Here is a 27,673-nt window from a genome sequence, read left to right as displayed (position 1 = left end):
TTTCCGTCGTTTCTCTTCGCTCCACCTCCTGTGCAGTCTGTAAGGTTGTCAGGGGCAACTGGGAGAGACGCTTTACGCTCACACCAGAGGCTACGCGACAACACTGGAAGTAACTGTCGATGTCTGAAGCCCTTTTCAGTCTCTACAGATAAGTTGGCGTCACTTTAGAAGAAAGTGAGCTGAGGTGGGTTTCGACAAGATGACTGACTTCGTTGAACGTTAGCGAGGGCCAGCCATAAATGCTAACTTTGACTAGCTTATCTGGCTTAGCTAATGTTAGCTGCTAGTTGAAGCTAATTTGGATTTATCGTCTTTCCAGTGATGCTGCTATCTCCTGTAATGCTACAGTGTCTGCCGGTTTTGTCAAGTATTACGGTGAACTTATAGCTTCACTTAGGTCTGCATTGTTTACTGTTTGCATGTATCCATTAATGAACTAGCCATGTCAACTCCAAAAAAACTAAACAAAAAAACTAAAACAAACATACAGTAACCTAAAGCAGAGAATGATACTTGACTCTACATTTTAGGGCTAACTTGTAATTTTTTTTCCAAAACTTAACAAACAGAGGAATCCATCTTTTGTCTTTTCGCTATCTTTTTTTAATATAGAGAAGTACACGGGAGATATGGCGGTCTATTTTGATCACCGCATTGAGGCCCCTGACAGCAGTGATGTACCCTTTCAGTTGACCTGGCACTCAAGTCTTCCTATATTGGCTGTGGCCTCAAGCAGTCCTGCCACCGGTGGAAAAGTAGACCTGTATCTGCAGCAGGTAACCTCGGACATAAAAGTATGTAACATTTCTCTCATATTGACACACACAAATATCGTCACACCTATCTGGTTCATGTTCAGGGGGAGCACGTGGAGAGCTGCCATGTAGTTCGTCCTCACCAGCCCACAGGGCTGCGCTGGCATCCCACAAAGCCAGTTTTAGCAGTAGGCTGGGATAATGGAGAAGTAGTGCTGCTGACACACCCCTCTGGAGATCAAACAGTCTTGCCAGGTGTACATACAACCACCATCAAACTGCTGGAGTGGAGCAGCTTTGGCAGCCGCTTGGTAACTGGTGATGAGGTGAGTTTGTTGCAATAACGTCCTGGCATATATTATTATATTACATGTCTTTTACATGCTGATGTTTTCATGACTGATGGATCAGTTTTAATAGGATATAGTCACTTATTTTTTCTGGGTATGCACTCACTGTAAAATGATGGACTTGTTTAAAAATGGCCTCATAACCCTTTCCAGATTGATGGAAGCAACAATTGCTTCCCTGAGATTGTTACTGGCATGGCGTGAACACAGACTGGAAACTACTTAACCTTTGTTTTTCACAGTGTGTACAGCATACCTTTAGTGTCATTTTTTACCGCAGAAGATTGTTTTGTTTTGTTTTTTAATCTAAAGTGGACATTGAAAAAAGTCATACATCCTTTTATCTCATCATGTTTGGATAATTGTAATTCCTTCTACTGGGATCTCAGCCAGAAGTCCATCTTTCACCTCCAGCTCATTTAAATCTCAGCTGCCAGACTTATAACAAATTCAAAGAAATAAAACCAGATCATTCTCGTCCTCACAACCTTTTGGGTATACGATACATGGGTACAAGCCTTACATGCTACAGATTTGGTCACTTCTTATGAACCAAGTCACTGCCTGCATTCCGCACATCAGACACTCCTAGCTGTCTGTGCAGCCTGGCTCAATGCAAAAAGAAAACAAACCGTTTCTTGTTTTGACTCTTTGAACTTTTCTTTTGTATTTTTAACTAAGATTTTATTGTGTTCTTTAACACACTTTGTAACTGTTTTGAAAGTGCTAGGCAAATTAACTGTTAACTATTACCGTTATTATTGTTATTGACAGTCTGGAGCTTTGGCAGTATGGAAGGTGGATGCCAGAGGGAGACTTCATGGAAACCACCTTGTAAAACATGAATACAAGAAACCTTTAACTTGCTGCATCTTCAGACCGTCCACACCTGGAGAGTAAGCAACCTTCAGAGTCCCATATCAAGTGGAAGAGTATTGTGACATGTTTTTAATCAAATACTATTTTTTGTTTTTTATGATAGTGATGTGGCAATGCTAGCTCGAGCATCTGTGAGAGGAGATGAGCGTGCGCTGGACAAGTTTAGCTGGAAGGGGGCACCTCTGAAGATGGGGCCACAGGAGGGACTTGGATTCTTTATCTGCACTGCAGATGGTAGGAGTTCGTGATTTCTGTTGGAGTTTGAAAAATTAAATCATTTGTTATTTTGAATGCATTTGAACATACTTTCTTTAAGACACAATTTGTTTTTTCATCGCCTTGTGTAATTTTGTCTGAGGCCCGCAGTCTTCTGCAGTCACAGCCCTCAACATATAAAGGTTCTGTAAATTGCATTGATGATACTTTGCTTTATTTTGTTGTTACGAACAACAGTATGAGAAAAGTATTCATGGTTTTAGAAAGTCTGATTAATCCAGCAGACTTATTGAAAATTATATCAAAAGTGTATTTTGCCTCTGTGAAGCAGTAATCCTGTGGGACTCTCCGGAAAGGAGAAAATACAACAATCTATATTGCTATTGATCCAGAATCCAGTCTGATCTTTAATAAATATGAACACTTTGTGGTTTGAGCTGTCAGATATTCCACTTATTTAATCTTTAATCCCGTGTCTTATGCATATAGGTAAAGTCCATAGTGTGGATGAGTGTTGTAAGACGAGTGTCCTTCTCAGTGTGGAGGGCTCCATCAAGAAACTTCTCTACATTGAGAAGACAGAGGCCCTCGCAGTGATCACAGAGAACCTCATGCTGTCACAGTATGCTCTCGGACCTGAGGGTGGAGCACAGGAGATTATGAAGGTATACAGAAAGATTTTTTAAAAATATATATTAACCAGTAATATCAACACGAATGATCAATCTCAGTTACTTTAATTATTACTATACTTGAATATTTGTGCCCTTTTTATATTCTGTGCCAGGACTAAAGATCAGTGTGGAGTAATGCGTGACTTTTTTTGTGACAGGGTAAGTTGAGCAGCAAATCCGGGCAGAATGTAGACGTTGTGTGGACAGAAGATAGCCTCCTCATCACTGCATCCGGGGAGCAGGTCATCAGGTCAGTATACACACACTGAGAAAAAAAAAACATGTAAATTTCAAACCTGAGTAATAATGTCCCTGTTGAATATTTTAGGCTGTGGGATCTGGAAAGAGATGACAACTATGTTTTGTCTCTTGATGAGACTCTGGGATATGAGAGGGGAGAGATGATCAACTGTGTTTCATACTGTGCAGGCAAAGGTAATGGCAAAGTTTGCACAGAATTGTAAATGAAAAGAAGCTTTTTCTTTCCCATCACCATATTCCTGAATGTTTCCAAATGCATAGGTTAAAAAAAAACTCGTTGCTTTTTTAAAAATTGTGCAACACTCAGAAATCCTAGCAGCTGGCACCACCAATGGACGCATAGCAATGTGGAGGATGGTGGTGCAGTCGGGTAGCAGTAGAGGTGACACTAAGCCCCAGTGGAAACTGCAGACACCAACAGAAATTGGAGGAAATGTCACTCAGCTACAGGTAATGTCTTGACCAGCATTAGTACATTACTTTCGTTCCATCCATCTTCTACCACTCCAGGTCTATCCCAGATGTCATGCCAATGAAGAGTCATCAGTTAAACTAACCAGTACAGTACTCTGAACAGATACTCTGGCTTCTTCCCACAATCCAAACATTTATGGGTTAGGGGTGGTTCGATTACATTACATAATTTTTTTAATGATTATGTCACAAACCATCTGTAGTGTTCTGTTTAGAAATTCCACTTTGATCTCTCCTTCAGTGGGGCTCCAACCTGAATCTCCTGGCGGCAAACAATTCAAACACAGTTCTGATCCTCTGTGAGCATGTGATGTCAGCCCACTTCAGCCAGCAGGTGGCAGCAGTGCAGCTTTCCCCAACACAGCTCAACATCACTCAGTTCCACGCAGGTCTGCACTTTTCTCTGCAGTCTGACATACATGTCAGAGGGGTGTGTGTTACTAAGGTAAGGGTAGAGATGAAGGCTTTCACAAAGTATTCCTGTTGGTGACAAGCAGGAGTTTAAACTGCTGTCATGTTAACATGACTTCTTTTGTCACACTGACAGGACTCAGTGACGGTCAGGAATGGCAAGCAGGTCACTGTGTATGAGCTTTCAGGGACAAGTCTGCGCAATACAGGTACAACACTCACTGAAAAAACAGTCTAAACAGCACGGTTTCCACCTTCAATTTCACCACATCTGCTTTCTCTGCTTTCTTTGCCTTATGTCTTTCCAATTCCCAGGATCATTTCCTTGTGATTCCCACGTGGTGGCTGTGCACGGCGAGAATCTTTACACTGTAGAACCAAACCGGGTACAAATCCGCACACCTCAGGTCTGTTTGCCTCATATATTTATATAAACACAAATATTAGACAGCAGATGAGCTGAAGTTAAGTCAGAGTGGATTTTAAAAGAATATAAACACATTTGGGTGTTGGGTATTGCTTTCAGGGCACAGTGAAGCAGCTTTTAACCTTCTCCAAGGCAGAGGGAAACCCTGTACTACTCAATGTGTGCCAGTCCTATCTGGTGGTGGGCACAGACACAGCAAACATCAGAGTGTTCGACCTCTCCAGAAGGTTGGCATTTACGTGGATGTTATCCTGGTTAAAACAATTTAAAAAGAAGCCTCTGTGCTTTTTTTAATTGTGTCTTTATCAACATTTTCTCTGTCCTTATAGAGATGCCAAAGCTCACTGCAGCACCAAGAACCTAGCTGACCAGATTCCCAATCTGGGAGCACTAAGGTCAGTTAAATGTAACGCTAATGGGAGCCAAGTCAGCATCCTAATCTCTCAGGTAAGTGTACTGTGAACACATCAAACCTTCCTTCTATTTCATATTGGAAATGTAATATCTTTATATCAAACTTTGCATATTTAACTTAAATGAACTGAGCGAGATTATTTCCTCTCAGGTGAATGGGCGACCTGATCACAAAGTGTACTTTTATGATGTTGAGATGGACACTGTGACACACTTTGACTTCTTCACTGGCAGACCTTCTAGTGGTATCTCACAGCAAGAAGAAAGTGAAAAGTAACCAGAGTAGCTTTCGTCTGTTTTTATTGTGTTTGTGCATGTTACCTTTTTCCCCCTTTGATTACATACTGTGCTCACTCCGTTCTGTTTTCCAGGCAGCAGTGGTCGCTCAATGGTCGCTCTCCTGTGTCTCATTTCTGGGATGAGAGTGAACCTCGTCTTTTTGTCTGCGAGACTGTGCCAGTCAGCTCTGAATCCATATTAAATAGTTCCTTGGATATGGTAAAGACCACTCCTAAACACTGTAATATAGTAATAAATAAGGGGTAGTTAAACAGTATGATGGCTTCTTTTCACTCAGGTGGATGTGTTGGTGGTGACCCTCTTCTGCACACAGGAGCATGGGCTCCTCCTGCAGGACTGCTCCCCTAGACCTCCAGGCGTGCAGGCGCTCCTCGCTCTGGATGTGCCCTACTATTATTATAGCTGCAAGGTGAGGACTGAGAGCACGCTGCCTGTGCGTGTTCTCAATTTAGCCGGGGTGATCCACATAAAAATCTGTTGCTTATTTTTTTTGTGTCATGTATCATGTGTCTTTTTATTTATGCTTGTCATTATTCTTATGTGCAACTCTGTGTTTGGTCCAATACACCCCCAGCTATTATTTCGGAGGGGTGATGTATTTCTGCCTGAAGTAAGTGTCTGCTCTGTACGGTTCGTTCAGAAAGCCTCAGTGTTCTTTGTTGTGCTGTGATTGTGTGTGCCTTGCGTTCCATATAAGAAAACATGAAAACTCCAGCCAGCACAAGTGCATCTGTGGAATATCTACAACTCTAACTTTGCACAATTACTAACCACTTAATAAGTAGACATGTTTTGTGATCCCTCCTACTCAGTCTCTAGTGCCCATTGTTCCCCTTTGTATTTCACATTTATTTTATTTTTAAGTTCTCACTTCACAACATGCTTATTATGAGTGGGTCTGAATCATGTGGGTGCTGATCTTACTGCTACATATTTTTACCAGCCAGGTGAGAAGGATCAAGGGTTGATAGAGGTTTCGGCATCGTCACACCAAACCCAGCCAACGACAGGGACGCCCTCCCAGGTCCCTCATATGGTGTCCCGGAAAGCTCTTAGAGACTTTATAGGTCTGGAGAACTGTGAGAAGGCCACCCGTGACGCCATGCTCAACTTCAGCTTCTACCTGACTATCGGTGACATGGATGAAGCCTTTAAGTCTATAAAGCTCATCAAGAGGTATGTTTACATCACAGATGCATGTGTCTGCTCAGTGGTATTTGCTAATAGAGAAGGCATGGAGGATGGTATTTGCTTCTGTTTGATAACCGTCATCACATCCACACCAATCCACTAATTGTTTCCACAGAGGCTTTAGTTCAAAGACAAAGCACACAGCACACAGGGGGTAGCATTGTTAACACAACCTTGACAGTTCTTGGAATGCTCTCCAATGCTCTGCAGTGGGAGAGCTATAACAAACTGTTGATTTTAATTTTATCTCATTTTACTCAGCACCTTTGACTGTTAAGGTCAAACTCTTACAATAGCTCTGTAACCTTTAGTGTGCTATGCTCTCTTAAAGTCTCATGAAGAAACTGTCCCTGCATTTTCAATATTTTCAAAATTTGTCTTGCCTCTACAAAACATACACGGTATAAAGGATGGATGTAGGTGTCTGTGTCATCACCTGTTGGTAGGTGCCGCCTGGTTATGAGCTGAGAGTTTTCACCGTCACCATTTTGGCGTTTTATAACCTTACATGACAGTTGAGAGGTGGATCTGACTGTCAAGCACACCACACTCTCATTCGCTAACAACTTGTGATCGTCAAGTCATTGGCCAATGAGCACGCACAGGACAATCTTTCTTTCTGACTCTAATGATAAGTATAATTTACGAAATGAGCTTAATGTTTTATTCAGTATGACCTGAATTGGAAAAAGCAGAGTATTTACTGATGTCCACAGGAACCACGGGAGCATATCAAAATTATTTAAAAATTCTGACTCAGTAACTCAAAATTAGTCTGACTATTTATTCAGAAATTTGAGTTACTGAGTTGAAATTTTGAGATACTTAACCTGAAATTTGGCTTAAAATGTTTTTTAGTAGCAGAATTGGGTTTCTATCGTTGGTCCTTGCTGACAATTACAATGAATAGAGATTTAAAGTACGTTAGCCTTCATTTTTCAGTCCCAGAAACGGCGTCCATCATTAATACTGTTAGTCCTAAGCAATGAGAGCCTTTGTAATTAAACACCTGGCAACAAAAAGTGATGACACACCAATGCTCTTTAAATTTGAAATCTCTATATGGATCCTTTAAAATGAGCAAACTCACTGTACATGAATTAGATTAAAAACACAGGACATGATTAAGGGTTTTTTGTGTGTCTCTGTTGAGGAAAGGAACTCTTCAGTGTGTATATGTGTGACTGTTTCTGTTAGTGTGCGGGCGTGTTCTGAGGGGATGTACTTTTCTAAACATTAAATCTCACACACACACACACACACACGTTCGAGGTCCCCCTGCCAGTTTGGTCCAAAGCGAGTGCCCCTTTTCCATTCTTACAAACATTAAATCAGGTCACTAAAAGGATGTGTGTGTTAGTTCCTGCAAGTGTGTTTGCATCTTTGAGAAATTTATATGATATCAGCGATGATCTGATATTATCTTTAGGAGAGTACGTGATCCAGGGAACAATTCTGCTGTAGCGTTGCTTTCGCACGTACAAACATTACCCAAATGGGAAAATAGCATAAAAACAAACAAATGGGAAAACGGCTTACACCATTGGCCGGATATTCCAAACTGTTTAATAGGCCTGATGACAGGTTTACTAGGTTCCTCATTGAAGACTATTTTTACTGCTGCGCATATGTTTTTTTGAAGATTTGTATTGTGTATGATTCCCGCATATCTCCACCCACAGAATTATGCATTTCCTGCAGTACTAACCTGTATCTTCAGGGACTTGTCTCTATGATGCAGGTCTGAATCAACAAAGGGTCTCATATTTAAATCTGACTCTAGCTTGTGAACCAGAATTCATTCAGATGTAGTAGATTTATTTTGAGGAAATATCTGGTGGAAACACTACAGACAATATGCCTGTTTGACATGTGTGCATTAAAAGGTCAGATCACCTGAGTCACAGCTGCATCAATGTGCACTATAAAAGGCCCTTCCTCCCTCTGATAATGAAACCGACAGTATCCATGGATGAGATATAAAACGTAACACACTTTGAAGGTGATGTTGTGAGTATCAAAGTTCCTCCTGCCGTTAAAAGCAGTGTGTCATATCCAGGTTGGGATGTCTTATTCAGTCCACACTGTGCTGCTTCCTCTCATTCACATTGTCCTTGACTTTTAAGTGACATGCTGCTACAAGATTATCTTCCCACACTTATGCAAGCAGTCTGTTACAGTCTTTTTCTTTTGAATTTACTCTTCAGAGCCAAACTTTCCTTGGAATTAAATGACTCAAGAAGGAGTTCAGGCTGAGACTGGTGTGATACATTTGACCCTCATGACTCCCATTTAAGCCAGTTGTCACTGGAAAGAATGGGCTAATTTTAGTTGTTCTTCCCTGTGAGGTTTTCATTCTCCAAGGAACTGATATCGTCATTCAGTACTTTTTGTATCATCCTTTGATGCTTCAGGCTAGAGTCAAGTTCCTTATTATAATAGTAGAGCTGGAAGTTACTCTGAGACTAGGTTGTTTTGGATTTGCTGAGATATAACTGCTGGACATGGTTTCGGGGTTCAGCAGCTGTGGTGCAGCTGTACACGTATAGTACTATGAAAAAGTCCCCCACCCCCTTATTCTTAGTTTTTTCTATATTTCTCACAATTACATGTTTTAGTTCATTCATTAGACAAAGAACCTGAGTAAATATAAAATGGTGGTTTAATATTTTAAGGGACAAAAACTATCCAAACTTACCCGATGACCTGTGAAGAAGTAATTTCCCCCTAAACCTAATAATTGTGCCACCCTTGGCAGCAAGAACTGCAATCGGGCATTTGCTGTAACTGGCAGAAGAGTGCTTCACATCGTTGTGGAGGAATTTTGGCCCACTCTTTGCAAAACTATTTTTAATTCATATTGGAGGCTTTTCAACAATGAACAGCCTGTTTAAGGTCAGGCTAAAGCATCTCACTAAGATTTAAGTCCAGAGTTTGACTAGGCATCTTCTAATCCTTCATTTTGATTTTTGTGAGCTGTTTAGAGGAGTGTTACACCAGGACTTGCTGGTGTGTTTTGGATCATTGTCCTGCTGCATTACCAGAGTGAGCTTGATTTTTGTGTGATGAACTGATGACGGACATTCTCCTTCTGGATTATCTGGTCGAGAGCATGGTACTATCGTCACACTACCACCTCCATATTTGACTATTAGTATGAGATTCTTTGTGTTAGTTTTACGTCAGCAGTCTCTTTCTTATTGTTGAATAATGAACTCTGACCTTAACCAAAGCAAGTGACCCTCGCAGTTTTTTAGATGTTGTTCTGGGTTCCTTTGTGACCTCCTGGATGAGTCGTAATTTTGGCATACCGGCTGCTACTGGGAAGGTTCACCTCTGTTTCAAGTTTTCTCCATTTGTGGATAATGGCTCTCACTGTGGGTCACTGGAGTGCAAGAGCCTTATAAAATGTATTTGTAACCTGTTCCAGACTGATAGATGTCAATTACTTTGTTTCTCAGCTGTTTCTTTAGATTGTGACATGATGTGTTGCTTTCAGATTTATTAACATACTTGACTTTGTCAGACATGCTCTGTTTAAGTGATTTCTTGATCCAGCAGGCCTGGCAGTAATCAGGGCTGGGTGTGGGTAGTGAAATAGTTAATTCATGATTAACAAGGAAGGCACACAGAGCCAGGAGGGTTTGGATATTTTTTTTTACCTTAATAAATGAAACCATCACTGAAATACTGCACCTTGTATTTCCTTGGGGTGTCTTTTTCTAGATTTAAAATTTGTTTGATGATCTGAAACATGTAAGTGTCACAACTGTGCAAAAAAAAAAAAAAACCCACACTTTTTCACAGCATGTTGGTCTGATGACTCAAACAAGCTCTCCTCCACACAGTCTTCATTCATAAAGTGCTTTACAAACTCAAACATTACAGCTAACTGCTGGATTTTCCCTTTTGAGTGCAGTTAGCCAAACAGCAAACAGCCACTTACTACTAAAGAGACAGTTTCTTAACATAAAACACATTTTTTTTCAGCCAGGAGCAGCACAAAAGTTATCCCTTAAACTGGTTTTTAGTTTTAGTGTCCTTATTTTCCTCTGAGTTATCGATTCTGTCACTAGTTAGCTAGCATAAACTAATATAGGGCTATTAGCTGCAACCAACCAACCAACCACGTTCCTTACTGACAGAAGATGACGCTAAACATGTTTTTAAAACTTTGACTTTAAACACTTATTTCTTAAATCCAGCTTCACAGACAGTGTTACATCTATGTCAGTTTTTGAGAGCAGGGCTCAGTGGTGTAAATTAGCCTTTAAATGTGTAGCGTTTCATGTCCTCTTTAAATCAAATCTGTTTTGGAAGCAGCCATCTTGGATCAAATATGGAGGAATACAGAGGAATAAAAATAAAAATAAAAATCCTGTAAAGAATCAGCAGGCAAATCCAATTTAAAAAAGAAAAAGTTTGTTGACTTTCCCCCGAAATTGTTTTTTTTTTTTTTTTTTTTCAACATAGCGACATGATTGGCTAATGTGTTTCACATTAAGATAATTAATCGGCTCTTTGGGAGCATGGGCAGGAGCATGGGCAACCGTCATCTTTAGTTTTTCTTCAACAGATTTCTGTCCCACTTCTCCTCTTAATGTAATTTCTGGTTAAATGTTATGAGAAAAATTTCCAGTTGGTAAATGGTTAAAGTCACTAGAAAAATGGTAATTCATTAAAATAAACTTTTATTGAATGAGCCTTTGTCAGGATGTTGGGCACCAAGCAGCAAAGAAAACAACCACTGCTTGATTATAGTTACCAATAAATTTATTGAATTTACATGATATACATGATATATTATTATTTTAATGTGGAAGTCCCACAAATAACCTGGAGTTTTTTGCAGAAATATGATATGGTCATTACTACTACTTATGATAGCACTATGGTATTATTTTTTATATATATTATATTAATTTAGGTATCGAGTATGTACCAAAGCAAGGAGAGAATCATAAAGGAAGCATCATGAAAAATGAACTTAACTGAACAAGTTGCAGTACATCGGCAAAATAGTTACTAACAATTGAACAAAAACTAATCCACAATTATCCATACACATTATTTAGCAGGTTATTTGTCTTTTTTTTTTTCTTTTTTTTTAAATTTTCTTGCTTCAAAGTATTCCTGGAACAATATAATATATCCTCGTGTTCTTCTTTCATTTGTTCAAAATGCCATCTCTCACTGGCTATAAAAAAAAATTAAATATTGTCACTGATTTGGCAAAGCACGGTCCAAAAGCTAACTGAAGACTCTTCAGCTTTTATCCTGGTGTGCTCCCTACATGTAACATATATAATTATTATGTGCATAACATTTTTTAATAAGCTTTAAACTAGTGAACACAAATATGAGGTATTCTAGTATTATAATTTCAACATCTTTCATTTTCTCAAATTTATGATTGTGCAGGAGACCATTTCATAAATGCACCATTAATAAAATATGTCAAGTTCCAGCTTGATCTTTTCATATGAATTATGTTTTATGAAAGACAGTCCTAATCCAAATTCTTTACTTAGCAGATTACTCTGGCTTGAATACACGATTGAATCATGCAGGATTTGAATTTCCCTGGAACTTTAGGGCTGCTTTATACATTAACTTTAGTTAAAAATGTGAAAACTGTGCACTAAATAGCAAAATATTTAGCATATCTCTATTGTTGGAATGGGAGAAATAGAATACAATTGCAAGCGTATGTTAGTCCAGCTGTTGTGGGAGCACAGGAGCGTCGTCTTCTTTTGAGAGTCGCATTACTGTCACGTAGCTGGAGTTAAACATGAAGGGTCTTGTCACTGGCGTGTCGTGTGAGATCTCCTGAGTTCAACAAGGCGACTCCACATAGTCATTGTCCAGACGCGGGTGAAAAGGTGACGCTAGTGAGGGACTGATGATTATAACTCGAGGTGCAAGGCAGTCATCACGGCGGTGTAAAATGTTCCAGATGAGCATAGCCGCAGCCATAGTGGCCAGCAGGCAAGCTGCTATGTCCATATAGCAGGAGTAGGAAAGGTGGGTGTTGGGCCCAATCTTATAGAAGGTCACAAGTCCAATAACCAGAACAAAACCTACATGGGAGCAGAGAGAGAAAAAATCAGTCAGCTGTTATTTACCAATATCAGGATCCAGTGAAATACAGTATGTGCTTTTTCTTATTTTAAATTTTGAGGTGTTTTTCTATTTAAGCTGCATCATGTTTCACACTGGAAAAACACACAAGGTCATGTTTCATCTTGACATGATTACTGAGAGACTCAGAGTGCAAACACTGTGTTGGTGAAAAGAAGCGTTTACAGGAATGCTAGCAACTCCTGTGCACATTAAAACCAGGTGATTGAGGTCAGCATGACCATGAGCTGGCAATATTGTGTTGTACCAGATGAGACTTTTGACAATTAATTGTAAGGTTGAGAGAGAGTCTCTGGGATAGTTTTAAGACATTTTAGTTACAACAGTTAATAAAATGAAACCTGCAGTGGTAGAAGAATCCCATTCTCTCAAATTTGGAAATGTATTGGTAAGCTGAAGCATTAAGATTTCCTTTCACTGGAACTGGCCAACCCAAGAAAAACAACAGTTACGATTTTTGTTTTTTACCTTTGATATTTAGAAGCCCAAGTGAAAGAGACTGCTTGGCCTAATGTACAGTTTCTCTTTGGCTTTTAAAATCCCACATACTGACAATTAGACCCCATCACTGTAGTCACTGTATTGCACAGTAAGGCCAGAGCTATGTGCGCAGCCTTTGATTTGGGAAATCTGTTTCCTCTGAGGAAGAACTTCAGAGATCTCAAGATTAAAGTTCTCAATAGCGGAAAAATATCAGAGCATGAATACAGGCTTGGAAAAGCCTTTGAGATGTTTTATCTCCTGCTTTCTTTGATTCACAGGAGCTTGACTGAAGCAAAGAGGAACTCCTGCTTGCATGCGAAGTTATAAAGCCTTAGTCTTTAGTTTCATGCTGTGCCTTTGATCTTTATTTGGTTGTATCAACATTTTTCACTGTCTCCATGGCCGCTGTTGTCCTACTTCTTTACAGTTAGGTACAGTGTGTCTTAAAGCAACACTTCTCGGTGTTTTCCTCATTCAGTGCCTTCAAGTGTGCTCTGGAGCCATTATATAGTTCAACAATGCTACATGTCTAAAAAACTTGCCCCATCCACAGTGGTATAAATACAGGGACCAAAAATAATCACTGGAAATAGGGATGTTAGTGCATTAGGATATGAATCATTCGGTTTCCTGAAGCAGCCAGTGGCACCAATGAGGGAAGTTCATTTATATTTCTTTCTCTACCTCTACTGTAAGATGGCTGTCATTGTTTTAAGTGAGGATGTGGATAATTGTGTCTGTATATCAATATGTGTCCACTACACTGTGTATGTAAGAATGTAACTGTTTGCTCATGTCTGTTCATGTTTAACCTGTCTGGCTCCTTATCCAAGAAAATGAATAATCTCCTGTCCAGCTTCCAGCCAGGGCGGGCTGTGTGAACCTCTTTTCTGGCAGGGACTTATCTGTCAAGCTTCCTTCCCCTGCTTCCTCTTTCCATCCTTCCTTCCTCGCCTCCTTGCCACACCCTGAGCTCCGAGGTTAATACATTTACTGGACATCTGACACAATCTGTCACAGAGAAAATCGTAATGAGTCTTGCTGCTATGTGACTGGTTCTTGGAAATTCCTTTGGCCCTGCATTTTCCTTTTAGCTAGTAGTGACCTGCTGTAGTTGTCATGATGTCTTGCTTCTCACCAGGAATCTATTGAGCCACAGAATTTAAGACACAAATGTGACTTATTTTGGAGCCAGGTTTAAAATCAGTGAACGGATCGTACAAATTCACTAATCACCCGCTTCTTAGTGGGATGTGATCTGTAGTGTTGACATTTGACACGTTAGAGCCGTGTCCATTCAGAAAACACATTCCAGAGTTGTCTCACGGGGTGAAAAGACCACTATTGTGCTTTCAGTCTGGACCAGCCAATGTTGCTGAGATATGGCTCTATGCAGCTTAATATTGTTATTCCACACACTCACACTCTACTTGCAGTTGTAAAGCATTTTGGCACGTCTGAAAATGAAAACATTCCAGTGAAAGGGAGCGATGGGTAAAAATACCTCCATTCATTCAGAAGTGAGCCCCATTCAGTGACTCAGTGGGGGAGGGCTGAAATGGGAGTGGGGAATGAATGAATGGTAGAGGCCTGCATAACTATCTACACTCAGATGATTTGGTCTTCTTAGGAATTTTTCAGCCTTTATTTCCAGGAATTATGGCTCAGTCATTTCATTATTATTGAATCTGATGGTTATTTTTAGAATTGATTAATTGTTTATTTGTCCAACTGTCCAAACCTCCAAAAATGCTCTAAAATGGGTGGCATTTTTATTATTCATGTTACTCTTGTGGTTTTAGGGATGGCACTGTTAGTCTGTTGTTCGTTTAGTTGGGCTACCGCTGTGGCCCAGATTAACGTGCTGTGCAAAAGTGTTGAGCCACCATCATTTCTTTATATTTTCCGATGGAAATGGGTGCAGTTATTTATTGAACCACGTACCAATATACATGGAAATGCAGTATATAAGGTAAAAACAGAATTTGCTTTCCAGATGGTATTGTATGATGGATGAAAATGGGACTTTTCTGTGTGCATTTCCATCTTTTTTTACAAGATCTTCAACACCACTGGTGAAATGTAGCCACAAACCATGAGAGATCCTCTACCGTGTTTAGCAGATGGAAATTTAAACCCATCCATCCATCATCATTCTCTTCTGCTTATCCTTATTAGAGTTGTGGGGGGCTTTAAATTTTGGATACATCACTCTATCAGACCTGTTTCTACTGATTTCCAGCTCAGTTCTTGTGTATTTTGGCATAAGCCATCAATTTATTCCTTTCCCTTCCTTCCCTTCCACTGACACCATTTCTGATGAGGCTTCAGTAAACAGTAGATGGATCATCTGAAGGGCCAGATGCATTTCTCATGGTCCTGTTTCAGGTCTTTTCTGAAAGTTTTTCTTTTATCTGTTCAGACCATGACTTCCAGATGCTGTTCATCTGCTGTCGATGGGCCACTTCTTCTTCTTTTGTCTTCTGTTTGTCCAGTTTCCACAAATCTTTAAAGACTCACCATACTGAAATACGCCAAGTTTTAGGCCTTTAGCACTTTGAGAATCACCCTATTAGTGCAAAAGTATTATTTTATACCCGTTAAACAATCAAACAAAATGGTCTGGTGCAAGGACTGAAGTAAAAATGAGTGGAAGGCAGACAATGTCCGAAGAAAAACTTCAGCTTCAGAAAGCATGGAGAACTATTGCTGAAGACCACTTTAATAAATGACCAGAAAGCCTGGCTTGAAATAAGGGGTGGCCCAAGTTTTTTTTTTTTCATAGTGCTGTAATACAATAAACATTGGATGAATTTCCAAGAAATTTGGTTGAGACGGCCAAGCTTAGGATGGTGTAGGATTAGTGTTACTGACTTATATCTAATGACTCTTGACTTACATGTGCAACTACCCCAACCATTAGATCAAAGTTTACTCTCATCTACTGACACATCTATGCAGTATTCAGGAAATACACATTTTTCCCAAGTGACTGGTGGGTACTGGGGGGTTGCTGACAAGTCTTTAGGCCGGTGTGACTGGAACTTCTAGTTTGTCTAAAGAACAAGCCTTGTTCGTGACCTTGAGAAACATCTTGCTGTTATCCATACAAGAAAAGGCTTAAAGAAATGTGCCTTTCTTTATATTGAATTTATATTTCATAGGATAATATTTGGAAGTCATATCATTTTCTAATATGTGAAAACATCTGCCTAGCCTAGAACAGATAGGTCTGTTTGATCTGGATTGATCTGTTAAAATAATGCTGTTCTGCCTTTAAGACATATTTATTGCATGTCATAGAGTTTTCACGTAGCAAATATTAGTGGATAGTTGCTTTGATACACGTGTTACGTGTATGTGGATATGGGAGTGTATTTTAAAAACATCAGAAAATAATATGAAGTGAATAATATGAAATGATGAAGAAAATAATATAAGTGTAGCAGTTGTTGAGTTTATTTTTATGTATGTAATAAACTCAAAGAGAAGACTTCTATCAGCTGGAAGTACCAAGTTAACTTCAGCTCCAGTCGTCAAAATTCAAATTTTTAGTCTTTTTTTTCTTAGTTTTGGTAGTTTGATCTGACGTCCATGTGTTAAAGATGTTCTCTGGAGCAATCTGTCTTTAAGAAAGCAAAGGAGCTCAGTGTATACAAGCGACACTTGTCATCTAATTTTTTTCTTGTGTCGTGTCCTATGAACGACTATGAACTGATAAACTTCTAAGGTCAAGATTACATTTTGATAATAACCTTTTTGTGTCAGAAGAATAAAATTAGAAGATCAGATTTTTCCAGAGAGCATTATTTTTTTTTTAATGTCAGGAAAGTAGGTGTGTGCTGTAAATTTCTTTTTAGAATGCCAAATCTATTATGCTGCTGCCTTTGGTAATCGTTCTTTTGTGAGATGAGCTCTTGGCCACTGAGGTGTTCCTCGTGTTGTTGTCTAATATAGGAAAATGCAGTAACACTGGGTGGGCCTCAATCCTCTCACCAAGGTCTTTAGATAAAAGCCATCAGCCCCGCTGGAATTTGTCCTGAATAGACTAAAGATAAAGAGGAGATTCTTTACGTGCAACTACTCTTAGACACTTTGTAAACAGACATAAAAGCTAGGCCAGTGTATCTAGAGTGAGGCAAGTCCCACCCTGCTGTCATAAGTACCAAAGTACATTTCTTCACCGAAGCTCACTATAAACAGACAATCACGCCACAACACACTCTAACATACACAAGCATATATTCCCTCCTGCCAGTGCACACACAAACACACAGTCCCCGTCAAAAACTGTCTTTCCCGTTAATTCCCCCCTCCCCTCTTTTTCCTTCTTCAGCTCAGGGGTTTGCATAACAGGTAGTCACAGACATTTCCTCGTCCTGAGCAGGGATATCCTGGCGCCCGACAGTCGCTCCCTGGCTCACTGCAGCTCTGGTCCATGGATTTTGGACTAGGACTAAATTTAGACCCACAGCAGACCCCCTTCATGCTGCTCAGAAACCAAGCAGCTGAGTGACCAACACACTTCCTCAGCAGGGGCACCGGGACAAGTCAATACTAGGGGACACTTAATGTCGATTGTGGTGGATGGATGGATGGATGGATGGATGGAGGGATCGACAATGGATAGATGCTAGTTAATTCCAATTGCAGTTAATCCTGAGGATGGTACGGGTTCTATCTTTCTCTCGGTTTAATAAGTCTGTGGTTTAAACAAGTAGAGTTTGAGAAATTTTGACTGAATTGATGGAGAGTCTTATCAACTCAGATTTTGTTTCCACTATTGTGACCACTTTTCATTTGAATATGGATGAGTACCCACATTTAGTAAAAATATGGTCTATGATGCATTATTTTATTTAAATTAGGGTTTACTTTTTCTTAGGTAGACATAAAGGATGAGATTTCCTGGTGTCGTAACTTCCTGCAGCATTTGAGGCTTAGAAGTTGATCTTTAGTATTGGAAAGTTGCCCAGTCCAGGTCCAGCTGTGATTACAGCCCAATTTTATGGCACTCGGCCAGACACCGTGTGAACTTTGTCTGTATGCCTTTGTCTGTAGCATTTGTATACATGGATATGTAAATTTTGGGTTTGGTTAAATCTTTTCAAATGGCAAAACACTTAAAAAGAGGGGATGCTGGTACTTACTGGCTAGTTGGAAAAGTGCAGCGATGGCTTCTTCCCACCACTGGGATTCTTGTGAGATGAAGGGCAACTTCATCAGGCCTAGAAGGAAGATCAGCTGACCTGCAGTCAGGGCCACTGTCGCTATCAGGTTACATGCTCGCATCATGTTAAACTGCACTTGAAGGACCAGAAGAAAAAGTTGTGTCATATTTCTGGCACTGTGATGTAAACGAGTCAGATATATACATGAAAAAGTAGATGGCAATAATAGTCTTTAAGGGATACTTTTATTATATGTCTGAATTTTTGAGGGTACCATAAAACTAATTTACTAATTTATTTAAAATGTACCCACGGTTTCCAAAAAAAAAAAAAAAAAAGCTGGGACACTGATTTAAAAGTCTAGACTGAGTAAATCTAGTGCAAAGACAACACAGAACATAAAGGCTGCCACCTCTTCTTCTGAAACACTGAAGGATTTTTGAACTGTGGAGTATAGCTCATCTACTTTTGAAAGTAAATATAGGATTTCAACTTCTCAGCGGTTCAGAGCTGGTTTGTCTTGTTTCTGTTTTTTTGTGTGTGTGTGTGAAGGCAGGAAAGCTCAGGACTCTTTTCCTCTGGAGAACTGCTGTTATACTTGTATAATTGTAATTATGTGCAGAATGTGGTTTGGCATTGTCTTGCTGAAAAAGACAAAACCTTCCCAGAAGCAAACGCTGCCCTGATGGCAGCATACGCAAGTATCCAGACATTCTGCACTTTGTCAGTGCCTTGTGTACTACTCCATCCCTATACCATCACAGATCCTTTGAAACTGAGCTGGATGGATCTTGTCTATAGCCTGCTGGACAGACTGTCCATGACTTAGAACATTTTAGATTTTTGTTGGTCAGACCACAGGACAGTTTTTCACTTTTCCTCTATCTATCTCATATAAGATCAGTCCCAGAAAAGCAGCTGGGTTTTTGTTTATACATATTAATATATTTTTTGTGTTTTTGTTTACTGGTTGATGTGACTCAGGGGATACATCTGATCATTCCCTGATCTGAAGGTAAATAAACCTGTTCTTAGATAGTGCTTTTCTACTCTACTTGAGCACTATAAGTGCTTTGTACAGCATGTCTCATTCACCCATTCACACAGTACCTTTTTCTTCATCTAACTGCTTTCTATCTAAGATTTACACAGACATTCACACTGCGATCAGGCCAAGGATAACAAAGCATCCATACTTATGAACCATCAACCTTTCAATTAGCAGATGACCTGCTCTACCTCCTGAGCCACAACAACCCCTGAAACATCCATCTACAGATTTCCCTTGAAGACATTCATGTATTCACACAGTCCAGTAGATGTCTTAAGTGGTCAGTTAGCGTTTAAAACCTCTACATGAATACCAGTTCATGTTCAATTTATGTTTGCGTGGTAGAGCTTGAACTTTTATTTGTGGATGCAAAAACAAACTGTGCTCACCTTGAAGTTTATAGATTTCTCCAGATTATCTGAATCTTTTACTTATGGCAGTTTATACCGTAGATGATGAAATCATGCAAGGATAAAACTCCTACATTGGCTGAGATTTTCTGAAATTGTTGAGGTTTCTATGTTATGTTATGTTTTTTGAAGTTTTTTTGGGGGGAGGGGTTCTGTTCTTTTGTGACCTATATTCCAGTTTTTTGTTTGTTTGTTTTTTTGGAAACAGGGTTATAGAATACACTTCCAGCACAGGGGCATTGACACGATTACTATTTTTTCATGAATGGTAAGTCACTTCTGCCATTAGTTGGCAGCGCTGCCCAGTACCCAGTAAAGCTGGCCAATGGATTTCCAGCATTTCCCAGACTTGTCTTGAATGACAGTTTGGAGCTTATTTAGAGAAGCACGTAAATCCATTGTAGCATTGACTTTGACTGAAAAATGTAACTGTTTTATGGAGTACATGCTGCAGATTTTTGGATGGTTGAATACATTGGATAAACTTGAAAGTTAAGAGCTTAGATTTAATTCATGGATGTCAGCTTTACCCCGACAGTGAAATTCTTCAGAGGTGTGTTTTCATATGAAAAAGAAAAAAACTGACTACTGTATAAAACTCTGCAGTACAGCGATATCTGCAGCATTAAGTGTATTTCTTTTATTTATAAGGATATACCAATTTATCAGTCAACAAGTTTAACAAGACAAAGATTAGACACTTTTTTTAAAGTGGACATAAGCATGCTGTGATGTCGAATGTAAAATCTAAAGTAAAGTTAAAACTTACATTTGACAGTGCTACGGGATTCTTGGTAGCCTGCATACTCAGAGCCCCAACCAATGCTTTCACATTGCTTCTGTGTGCCTTGCCCCCTTCTGTCAGCCTGGAGGTCGTCACGGCCCCTCTCCCCGCCGTTGGGGCACATCTTCCATAGTCCCACACTGCGCTTTCTGCCGTCCTCCAGATCCTGCAGAACCCAGCTGGGTGTGACGGCTGCCACATTATTTAGGACCAGGGACAGCAGGGCTACGGCCACCGCTGCCACCACCAGCCTCTGCAAGGCCATGTGACGCCCGGCACCTGCCACCTCTCCCCCTCCGTCGTGCCCCTGCTCCGAGTCCTGTTCGAGCTCAGTGGGCTGCCAGCTCCCTCGCCTCTCCTCTGGGCCAGGAGCACTAGCAGTGCTCTGGGCCCCGTGGCTACTCTCCACCTCCTCCACCACCACCTTCTTCTTCTTCTTTCAGCTATTAGCTAGTGTTGTCCCAGCTCACCCAGAGGTGGATTTGGCAAGAGTTTTGTTTTAGGGCTTAGCTAAAGGACATCTCCATTCATCCTCATTCAGGAGTCGGTTGTCGTTGCAGCAGATCCTCAGCCCTCCTCCTCAGACAGCAGTGTGGGTACGTCGGGATTGATCCAACTGGCACCTAGGTCCATCCCACTGGCTCCGGCTGACTGCAGCTTGACTCTTGGATCTCAGTCCTTGCTTGTACTTTTATCTTCTGCTTTTCCACCCTCCAGTGCTCTGTTTAATGCACTTTTCAGACTCCTGGGTTTGCAGTTGGTTTATTTAGGTGTGCAGTAGATCGACTTTCTTTTTCTTCTTCTCAGCAATGCCACATTTCTTCCAGAAAAGTACAGATGACAAAAGTAGATTCTTCGGAGAGCGTTGCTAGGAACTGACTCGTAGGTGGCTTTGCTTTGACTACCCAAGACTGTCTCTCAACTTGAAGAGCCCCTGCTGCCTGCCTGGAACAAGAAGTCCTCTAGCCCACCCCCTTTTGCCTCCTTCTATATTCCCCCCCTCTCACTCTCTCTTTTTCTCTGTTGCTCACTCGCGCACACAGTTTCTCTGCAAATGTTTGCGGTCAGAGTTGAAATGCAGGGGAGTTGCAGTTCATCATAATCCGAGGAATCAGTTAGCAGCTGTAGCAAGCACTGAACAAACAGCTCCCTCCTTCATGATCACTTTAAACATGAGCCTGTGTTTGTGCCAGTGCGTCCGTGTGACAGAATGTCCAAAAGACCCCCTCTTAGACGTCACTGTTCGGTATATTCTTTTGTCTGGAGACCAGGGGGCGTTTGCTAAAGTCCGCACTCTCATGTACAACAAACATAGTGACTGCCACAGTCGGCCAGCAACAGGATGTGTTTCCTGAGAGGAAAAGAGGATGGGAAGAGAGGCCAAATGTAGCCTGTTTCTTCTCTTGTCTTTCCTTTTCTGGCTCTCTAAATCTGGCCACTCAGAGTGCTGCGAACATGATTTTTCTCAACATTTTTAAATAACTCAGTTTTTTTTTCCCCCTCTGCTTTGTTTTCTATGACCATAAACAGTAAGACTTTGGCTGCCACCTATTACTATTGCTTTTTTTCACTTTGTCTCACTTCTTATAGCAGGGCCCCTAAAGATTTGGGGTATTTCCTGTTGCCTAACTTTAATAAACAGCCCACATCTGTATCAGCTAAAGCAAGGAGGAGGGAGGAGATGGAAATAGAGACCAGATGGCTGTGGAATCTTAAATTTGGAATTGAAACTGAACTGGGGGATGGGGTGTGTGTAAAAGACTTGATTTACGTCAGAGAAAAGGAAAAAAGAAAAGGAAGGATAAAGAATGACCTTTGCTTTGAGTTTAAAATCCTCTTCTCCATCTTAAAATGTAATAATTTCTAGGTTATGCTTTTATCAGTACACAAGAGTTGTTTGATGGACATTCATTATCATTGTTATAATTGATATTGGAATGATACTACACCATTAAAGGTCTGACCCTAGTGACACAAAAGCATTTACAGCGTCAAGTCAGGTTTGTCCCCATATTCACATGCATTCAGTCTAACTATCAAATATAAGCTTAAATGGAACCAGACATAAGTGGAAAATATTAAATAGCTACCAACTTTTAATTTTTTTTCTATTTACTTATTTGCGTATGTATGTATAACTGATCTTACTGTTGAATAATAAAATGCCAAGGCAGTGAGCCACACATCATCCTTGCAAACAAGCCATTTCTCCTTTCTCTTGTAGTAAAGCGGTGTGGGAAAACATGGCACGGATGTGTGTGAAAACCCGCCGGCTGGATGTGGCACGCGTGTGCCTTGGGAATATGGGAAATGCCAGGGCAGCAAAAGCACTAAAGGAGGCGGAGGCTGAGCCTGAACCAGAAACCCAAGTTGCTATGTTGGCCATTCAGCTTGGCATGCTGGTGAGATATTAAAGAATCTTTTTATTTTCGCCCCAGACAAAGAATTGCAAAAAGGGTTATTTTTCTGTATTTGGGTTCAGGTTGCAAGCTAATGTGAAAACTCCATAAGCACCATACATGCAAAACTCCATAAGAGAAAAGATTACATTTCATTTAAAAAGACAAGGTAACTTTAAAAAAAAAAATAACTTGAGTTTATAAAATCGTTCTAGAAGATAATTTTAGCTTTTTTAAAACAAAAAACCTGCGATCCAGCTCACAGAAATGCCACATCCTTTGGCTACAAATAACACATCCTCTCTTTAAGTTGTACCACGCACAGACCAAGGGACTTTCCGGGCCAAAAGCATTTATCTTTCCATCATCTTTTCCTGTCTTCCAACAGGAGGATGCAGAAAATTTGTACAAAAGCTGTCAGCGCTATGACCTGCTGAACAATTTCTATCAGGCTTCTGGTAAATGGCAGCAGGCTTTGGAGACAGCTGAAGTTCACGATCGCATCCACCTGCGCGCCACGTACTACAGTTACGCCAAATACCTGGAATCCATGGGCGACAAGACACTGGCCCTCACTTAGTAAGGAAAACAAAAGCTTATTTATTATTTGGTCAGTAATGTAGTCGTGTGTGTCGGAACAACTATACAATAGGAACAAAGTGTGACTGATTGTTATCCTTTTTGTTACAGCTATGAGAAATCAGACACACACAGAGTTGAAGTGCCCAGAATGCTCCAGGACGACACGTCATCTCTAGAGATTTATGTTAACAAAATGATAGACAAGTAAGTCCCGGCTTTCCCTTTATGGTTAAAAACATCTGAAATGCTTTTAAACACCAGTCCTTCCATCTGTATAACTCAGGAGCATCTATAAGTGGTGGGCCCAGTACCTGGAGAGCCAGGCAGACCTGGATTCTGCACTACATTTCTACGAGTGTGCTCAGGATTATCTTTCCCTCGTTCGAATCTACTGCTACAGGGGGGACATTCAGAAGGTGACTCAGTTTGTGAACTTATAATTTTGAAGAATTTGATCTTGAAGAGTTGAGCTTACTGATTTATATAGTGTCTTGTGTACTTAGGAAACATGTATAGGTTTTTAAAGCTACTGTAAACAGTATTGTTATTCTGACTAATTTACATGCTTCTTTTATATGATAACATTTTTGTAATTTCCTAGGCGTCAGAGATAGCCAACAATACGGGAGACAGAGCAGCTTCTTACCACCTGGCCAGGCATTACGAGGGACATGATATTAAACAAGCTGTTCACTTCTACACACGAGCCCAGGCCTACAATAATGCTATACGACTTTGTAAAGTAAGGGTTTTTCAGCAGCCTCAGTTAAAAATATATATCTATATATAAAGCAAGACTTTTTTTCTTTTTTTTGTTTGCTTTCTTTTTTCCCATCGTTGTTTACTTGTGTTTGTCTGATCAGGAGAACGGCCTGGATGACCAGCTGATGAACCTGGCCCTGCTCAGTAACCCAGAGGACATGATGGAGGCTGCGTGTTACTACGAGGAGAAAGGCTCCCATTTGGATCGTGCTGTTGCGCTCTACCACAAGGTGCATCACAGCTGTCTGTGTGTTTTTTTTTCTTTCCAGTGAATGGATTGATGCATTATAAATCATTCCACAAGGGGGGGTGGTATTGTTAAATACATTTAAAGTAAGCAATGTGAAGTAGATTTTCAACTGTGGATATATTTATTCATTTCTTTCTTATAGGCTGGCTATGTGTCCAGAGCTCTAGAGCTGGCCTTTGCCACCCAGCAGTTTGGTGCTCTTGAGATGATCGCAGAGGATCTCAATGAGAGCTCAGACCCAGCCCTCCTGGCTCGCTGCTCTGACTTCTTCAGCACACATTCCAAGTATGAGAAGTCAGTGGAGTTACTGGTAGCAGCCAAGAAGGTACCGCTGCGACACAGCATCACCTGTCTGCCCGTAAATCCATTCATATGTGCTAACTCCTGCTTTTGTGTCTCCACATTTGTGTACCCAGTACCACCAAGCCCTGGAACTGTGCGTGACGCAGAACCTAACAATCACAGAGGATTTGGCCGAGAGAATGACAGTACCTGATTCGAAGGATATGTCCGAAGAGGCCCGCAAGGAGCTGCTGGAGAGGATCGCTGACTGTTGCATGCGGCAGGGCAATTACCATCTGGCCACTAAGAAATACACACAGGCTGGCAACAAACTCAAGGTAATTATCAGATGTGCTGTACACTCATTAGGAATTCTGTGCATAGGACATATCTTGTCTGATACATATGCAACACTTAATGTGTCTTCTTGAGGGGAAAAAAAAAAAGTATGCGTCATGCTGTTAGACTGGAAACGAAATAATTGTGACTCTCAAAACTTAAATTATTTTGTTTCTTCTTAACAGGCAATGAGGGCGCTCCTGAAGTCAGGCGACACAGAGAAAATTGTTTTCTTTGCCAATGTTAGTCGTCAGAAAGAGCTTTTCATCTTGGCCGCCAACTATCTCCAATCTCTAGACTGGCGTAAAGATCCAGATATCTTAAAAACAATTATTGGTTTCTACACTAAAGGCAGGGCACCGGACCTGCTTGCTGGCTTCTATGAAGCTTGTGCTCAGGTGAGCAAAATATCAGTTCATTTGGCCGGTTTGCTTTGACGTTTATATTGAATTATATAATTTGAACAAAAAAACAAAAAAAAACCTGCCTCAGTATCAGAGCACATCAAGCAAAATACAATTTATACATAAATCTAGATGATTCAATAAAAAGTTATTTTGTTATCATTTAAAAGGTGGAGATTGATGATTACCAGAACTATGAAAAGGCTCTGGATGCTCTGACTGAGGCATCAAAGTGTCTCTCAAAATCAAAGGACGCTTCAAGCGGACAACAGGAAGTGCGACTGGCTGATCTGCAGCACAAGATCACCTTAATCAGGAAGTTTGTCCACATACGCAGGTACGAATATGAACTCATTTTGATTATTTCAGTTTTACCGTAAGTTTTGGTTTTCATCATAGAACGGGTCGTTTTTGATGGATGTTTCGTTATTGCGCGGGTCAACCCGTCTGCGAAGCTTTGAGCTCATCACATTTGTCTACAGTTTGTACAGCGAGGATGCCGGTGAGGCGGTGCAGCTGTGTGAAGCCCTGCTGGAGGAGCCAGAGCTGGACCCTGCTGTGAGGATTGGAGATGTGTTTGGTTTCCTTATCGAGCACCACTGTCAGCAAGGCAACTTCCAATTGGTGACTGTCTTCTTTTTCTAGATTTTTCAATAGGTCAAATTACACTAATCACATTAATGTAGGGCTGTAATGATTCATCATATAACTCAATTTAAAAAAACAAATCCTTGGTGCTACTTTCTAAATTTTTTCTATTTGTGTCCTTTGTAATTCTTTCCCAGGCCAATCGTAAACTGGAGCAGCTCCAAAAGCTGTTGCCATCCCAGAATGTTAGCTACTACATCAGCCAGGCCAGCCTAGTGGCCCTGCAGAAAGAGCTTGGTATACCTATGGATCGCAGTGACAACATACACATCTCAAAGGAGGAAGACGAAGTGGAGGAGGATTTAAACATGTTTTAACCCAGTGAAACTACAGGGTGGGCCATTTATATGGATACACCGTAATAACATGGGAATGGTTGGTGATATTAAAGTCCTGTTTGTGGCACATTAGTATATGTGGGGGGGGCAAACTCCTCAAGACGGGTGGTGACCATGGTGGCCATTTAGAATCGGCCATCTTGGATACAACTTTTGTTTTTTTCAATAGGAAGAGGGCCATGTGACACATCAAACTTATTGGTAATGTCACAAGAAAAACAATGGTGTGCTTGGTTTCAACATAACTTTATTCTTTCATGAGTTATTTACAAGTTTCTGACCACTTATAAAATGTGTTCAATGTGCTGCCCATTGTGTTGGATTGTCAATGCAACCCTCTTCTCCCACTCTTCACACACTGATAGCAACACCGCAGGAGGAATGCCAGCACAGGCATCCAGTATCCGTAGTTTCAGGTGCTGCACATCTCCTATCTTCACACCATAGACAATTGCCTTCAGATGACCCCAAAGATAAAAGTCTAAGGGGGTCAGATCGGGAGACCTTGGGGGCCATTCAACTGGCCCACGACGACCAATCCACTTTCCAGGAAACTGTTCATCTAGGAATGCTCGGACCTGGCACCCATAATGTGGTGGTGCACCATCTTGCTGGAAACACTCAGGGAACGTGCCAGCTTCAGTGCATAAAGAGGGAAACACATCATCAAATGTAGCAATTTCAAATATCCAGTGGCCTTGAGGTTACCATTGATGAAGAATGTACCCACTATCGTTGTACCCCATATACCACACCAAACCATCACTTTTGTTGGTCCAACAGTCTTGGAGGGATCCAATGTGGGTTAGTGTCAGACCAATAGCGGTGGTTTTGTTTGTTAACTTCACCATTCACATAAAAGTTTGCCTCATCACTGAACAAAATCTTCTGCGTGAACTGAGGGTCCTGTTCCAATTTTTGTTTTGCCCATTCTGCAAATTCTGTGCGCCGATCTGGGTCATCCTCATTGAGATGCTGCAGTAGCTGGAGTTTGTAAGGGTGCCATTTGTGAGTAGCTAATATCCGCCGAAGGGATGTTCGACTAATGTCACTCTCCAGTGACATGCGGCAAGTGCTACGCTGTGGGCTCTTGCTGAATGAAGCTAGTGACAGTTTTCTTGCGTCCAGATTTTGGTAAATCCAACACTGAACCAGTTTCACGAAACTTAGCAAGCAGTTTGCTAACTGTAGCATGGGAGATGGGTGGTCTCGTAGGGTGTCTTGCATTGAAATCTGCTGCAATGACCCGGTTACTGCGTTCACCAGATATCAACACA

At 40.8% G+C, this 27,673-nt stretch overlaps 2 protein-coding genes across 4 annotated transcripts; one reads left to right on the top strand and one right to left on the bottom strand.

Moving 5' to 3' along the window:
- Positions 1 to 45: 45 nt before the first annotated feature.
- Positions 46 to 26,451, top strand: ift140 (intraflagellar transport 140 homolog (Chlamydomonas)). 3 transcript variants are annotated; one of them, XM_063482061.1, is made up of 31 exons: positions 46 to 184; positions 613 to 776; positions 860 to 1,081; positions 1,880 to 2,001; positions 2,088 to 2,218; positions 2,690 to 2,865; positions 3,033 to 3,124; positions 3,203 to 3,309; positions 3,443 to 3,585; positions 3,851 to 4,054; positions 4,157 to 4,229; positions 4,336 to 4,427; positions 4,547 to 4,674; positions 4,777 to 4,894; positions 5,013 to 5,134; positions 5,233 to 5,359; positions 5,439 to 5,570; positions 5,736 to 5,771; positions 6,105 to 6,337; positions 22,617 to 22,794; positions 23,180 to 23,370; positions 23,482 to 23,577; positions 23,657 to 23,789; positions 23,975 to 24,115; positions 24,237 to 24,365; positions 24,528 to 24,710; positions 24,802 to 25,005; positions 25,192 to 25,404; positions 25,581 to 25,747; positions 25,893 to 26,034; positions 26,196 to 26,451. In XM_063482061.1, the coding sequence occupies exons 2-31, from the start codon at positions 630 to 632 to the stop codon at positions 26,373 to 26,375; spliced, it is 4,362 nt and encodes a 1,453-aa protein (XP_063338131.1). In that variant the 5' UTR covers positions 46 to 184; positions 613 to 629; the 3' UTR covers positions 26,376 to 26,451. The 3 variants fall into 3 exon arrangements, with proteins under 3 accessions (XP_063338131.1, XP_063338132.1, XP_063338130.1); XM_063482062.1 differs by lacking the exon at positions 5,736 to 5,771; XM_063482060.1 differs by having other exon boundaries at positions 5,439 to 5,771.
- On the bottom strand, positions 11,059 to 21,631 carry tmem204 (transmembrane protein 204). Its single transcript, XM_063482059.1, has 3 exons — positions 20,378 to 21,631; positions 18,127 to 18,282; positions 11,059 to 12,432 (listed from the first exon to the last, which is right to left on the bottom strand). Exons 1-3 carry the CDS (start codon positions 20,655 to 20,657, stop codon positions 12,188 to 12,190), a joined length of 681 nt encoding a protein of 226 aa, XP_063338129.1. The 5' UTR covers positions 20,658 to 21,631; the 3' UTR covers positions 11,059 to 12,187.
- Positions 26,452 to 27,673: the final 1,222 nt, after the last annotated feature.

This window comes from Pelmatolapia mariae, linkage group LG8 (assembly GCF_036321145.2).
Source record: "Pelmatolapia mariae isolate MD_Pm_ZW linkage group LG8, Pm_UMD_F_2, whole genome shotgun sequence".
Taxonomy (NCBI): domain Eukaryota; kingdom Metazoa; phylum Chordata; class Actinopteri; order Cichliformes; family Cichlidae; genus Pelmatolapia; species Pelmatolapia mariae.
This window is presented reverse-complemented; position numbering and strand designations above follow the sequence as displayed.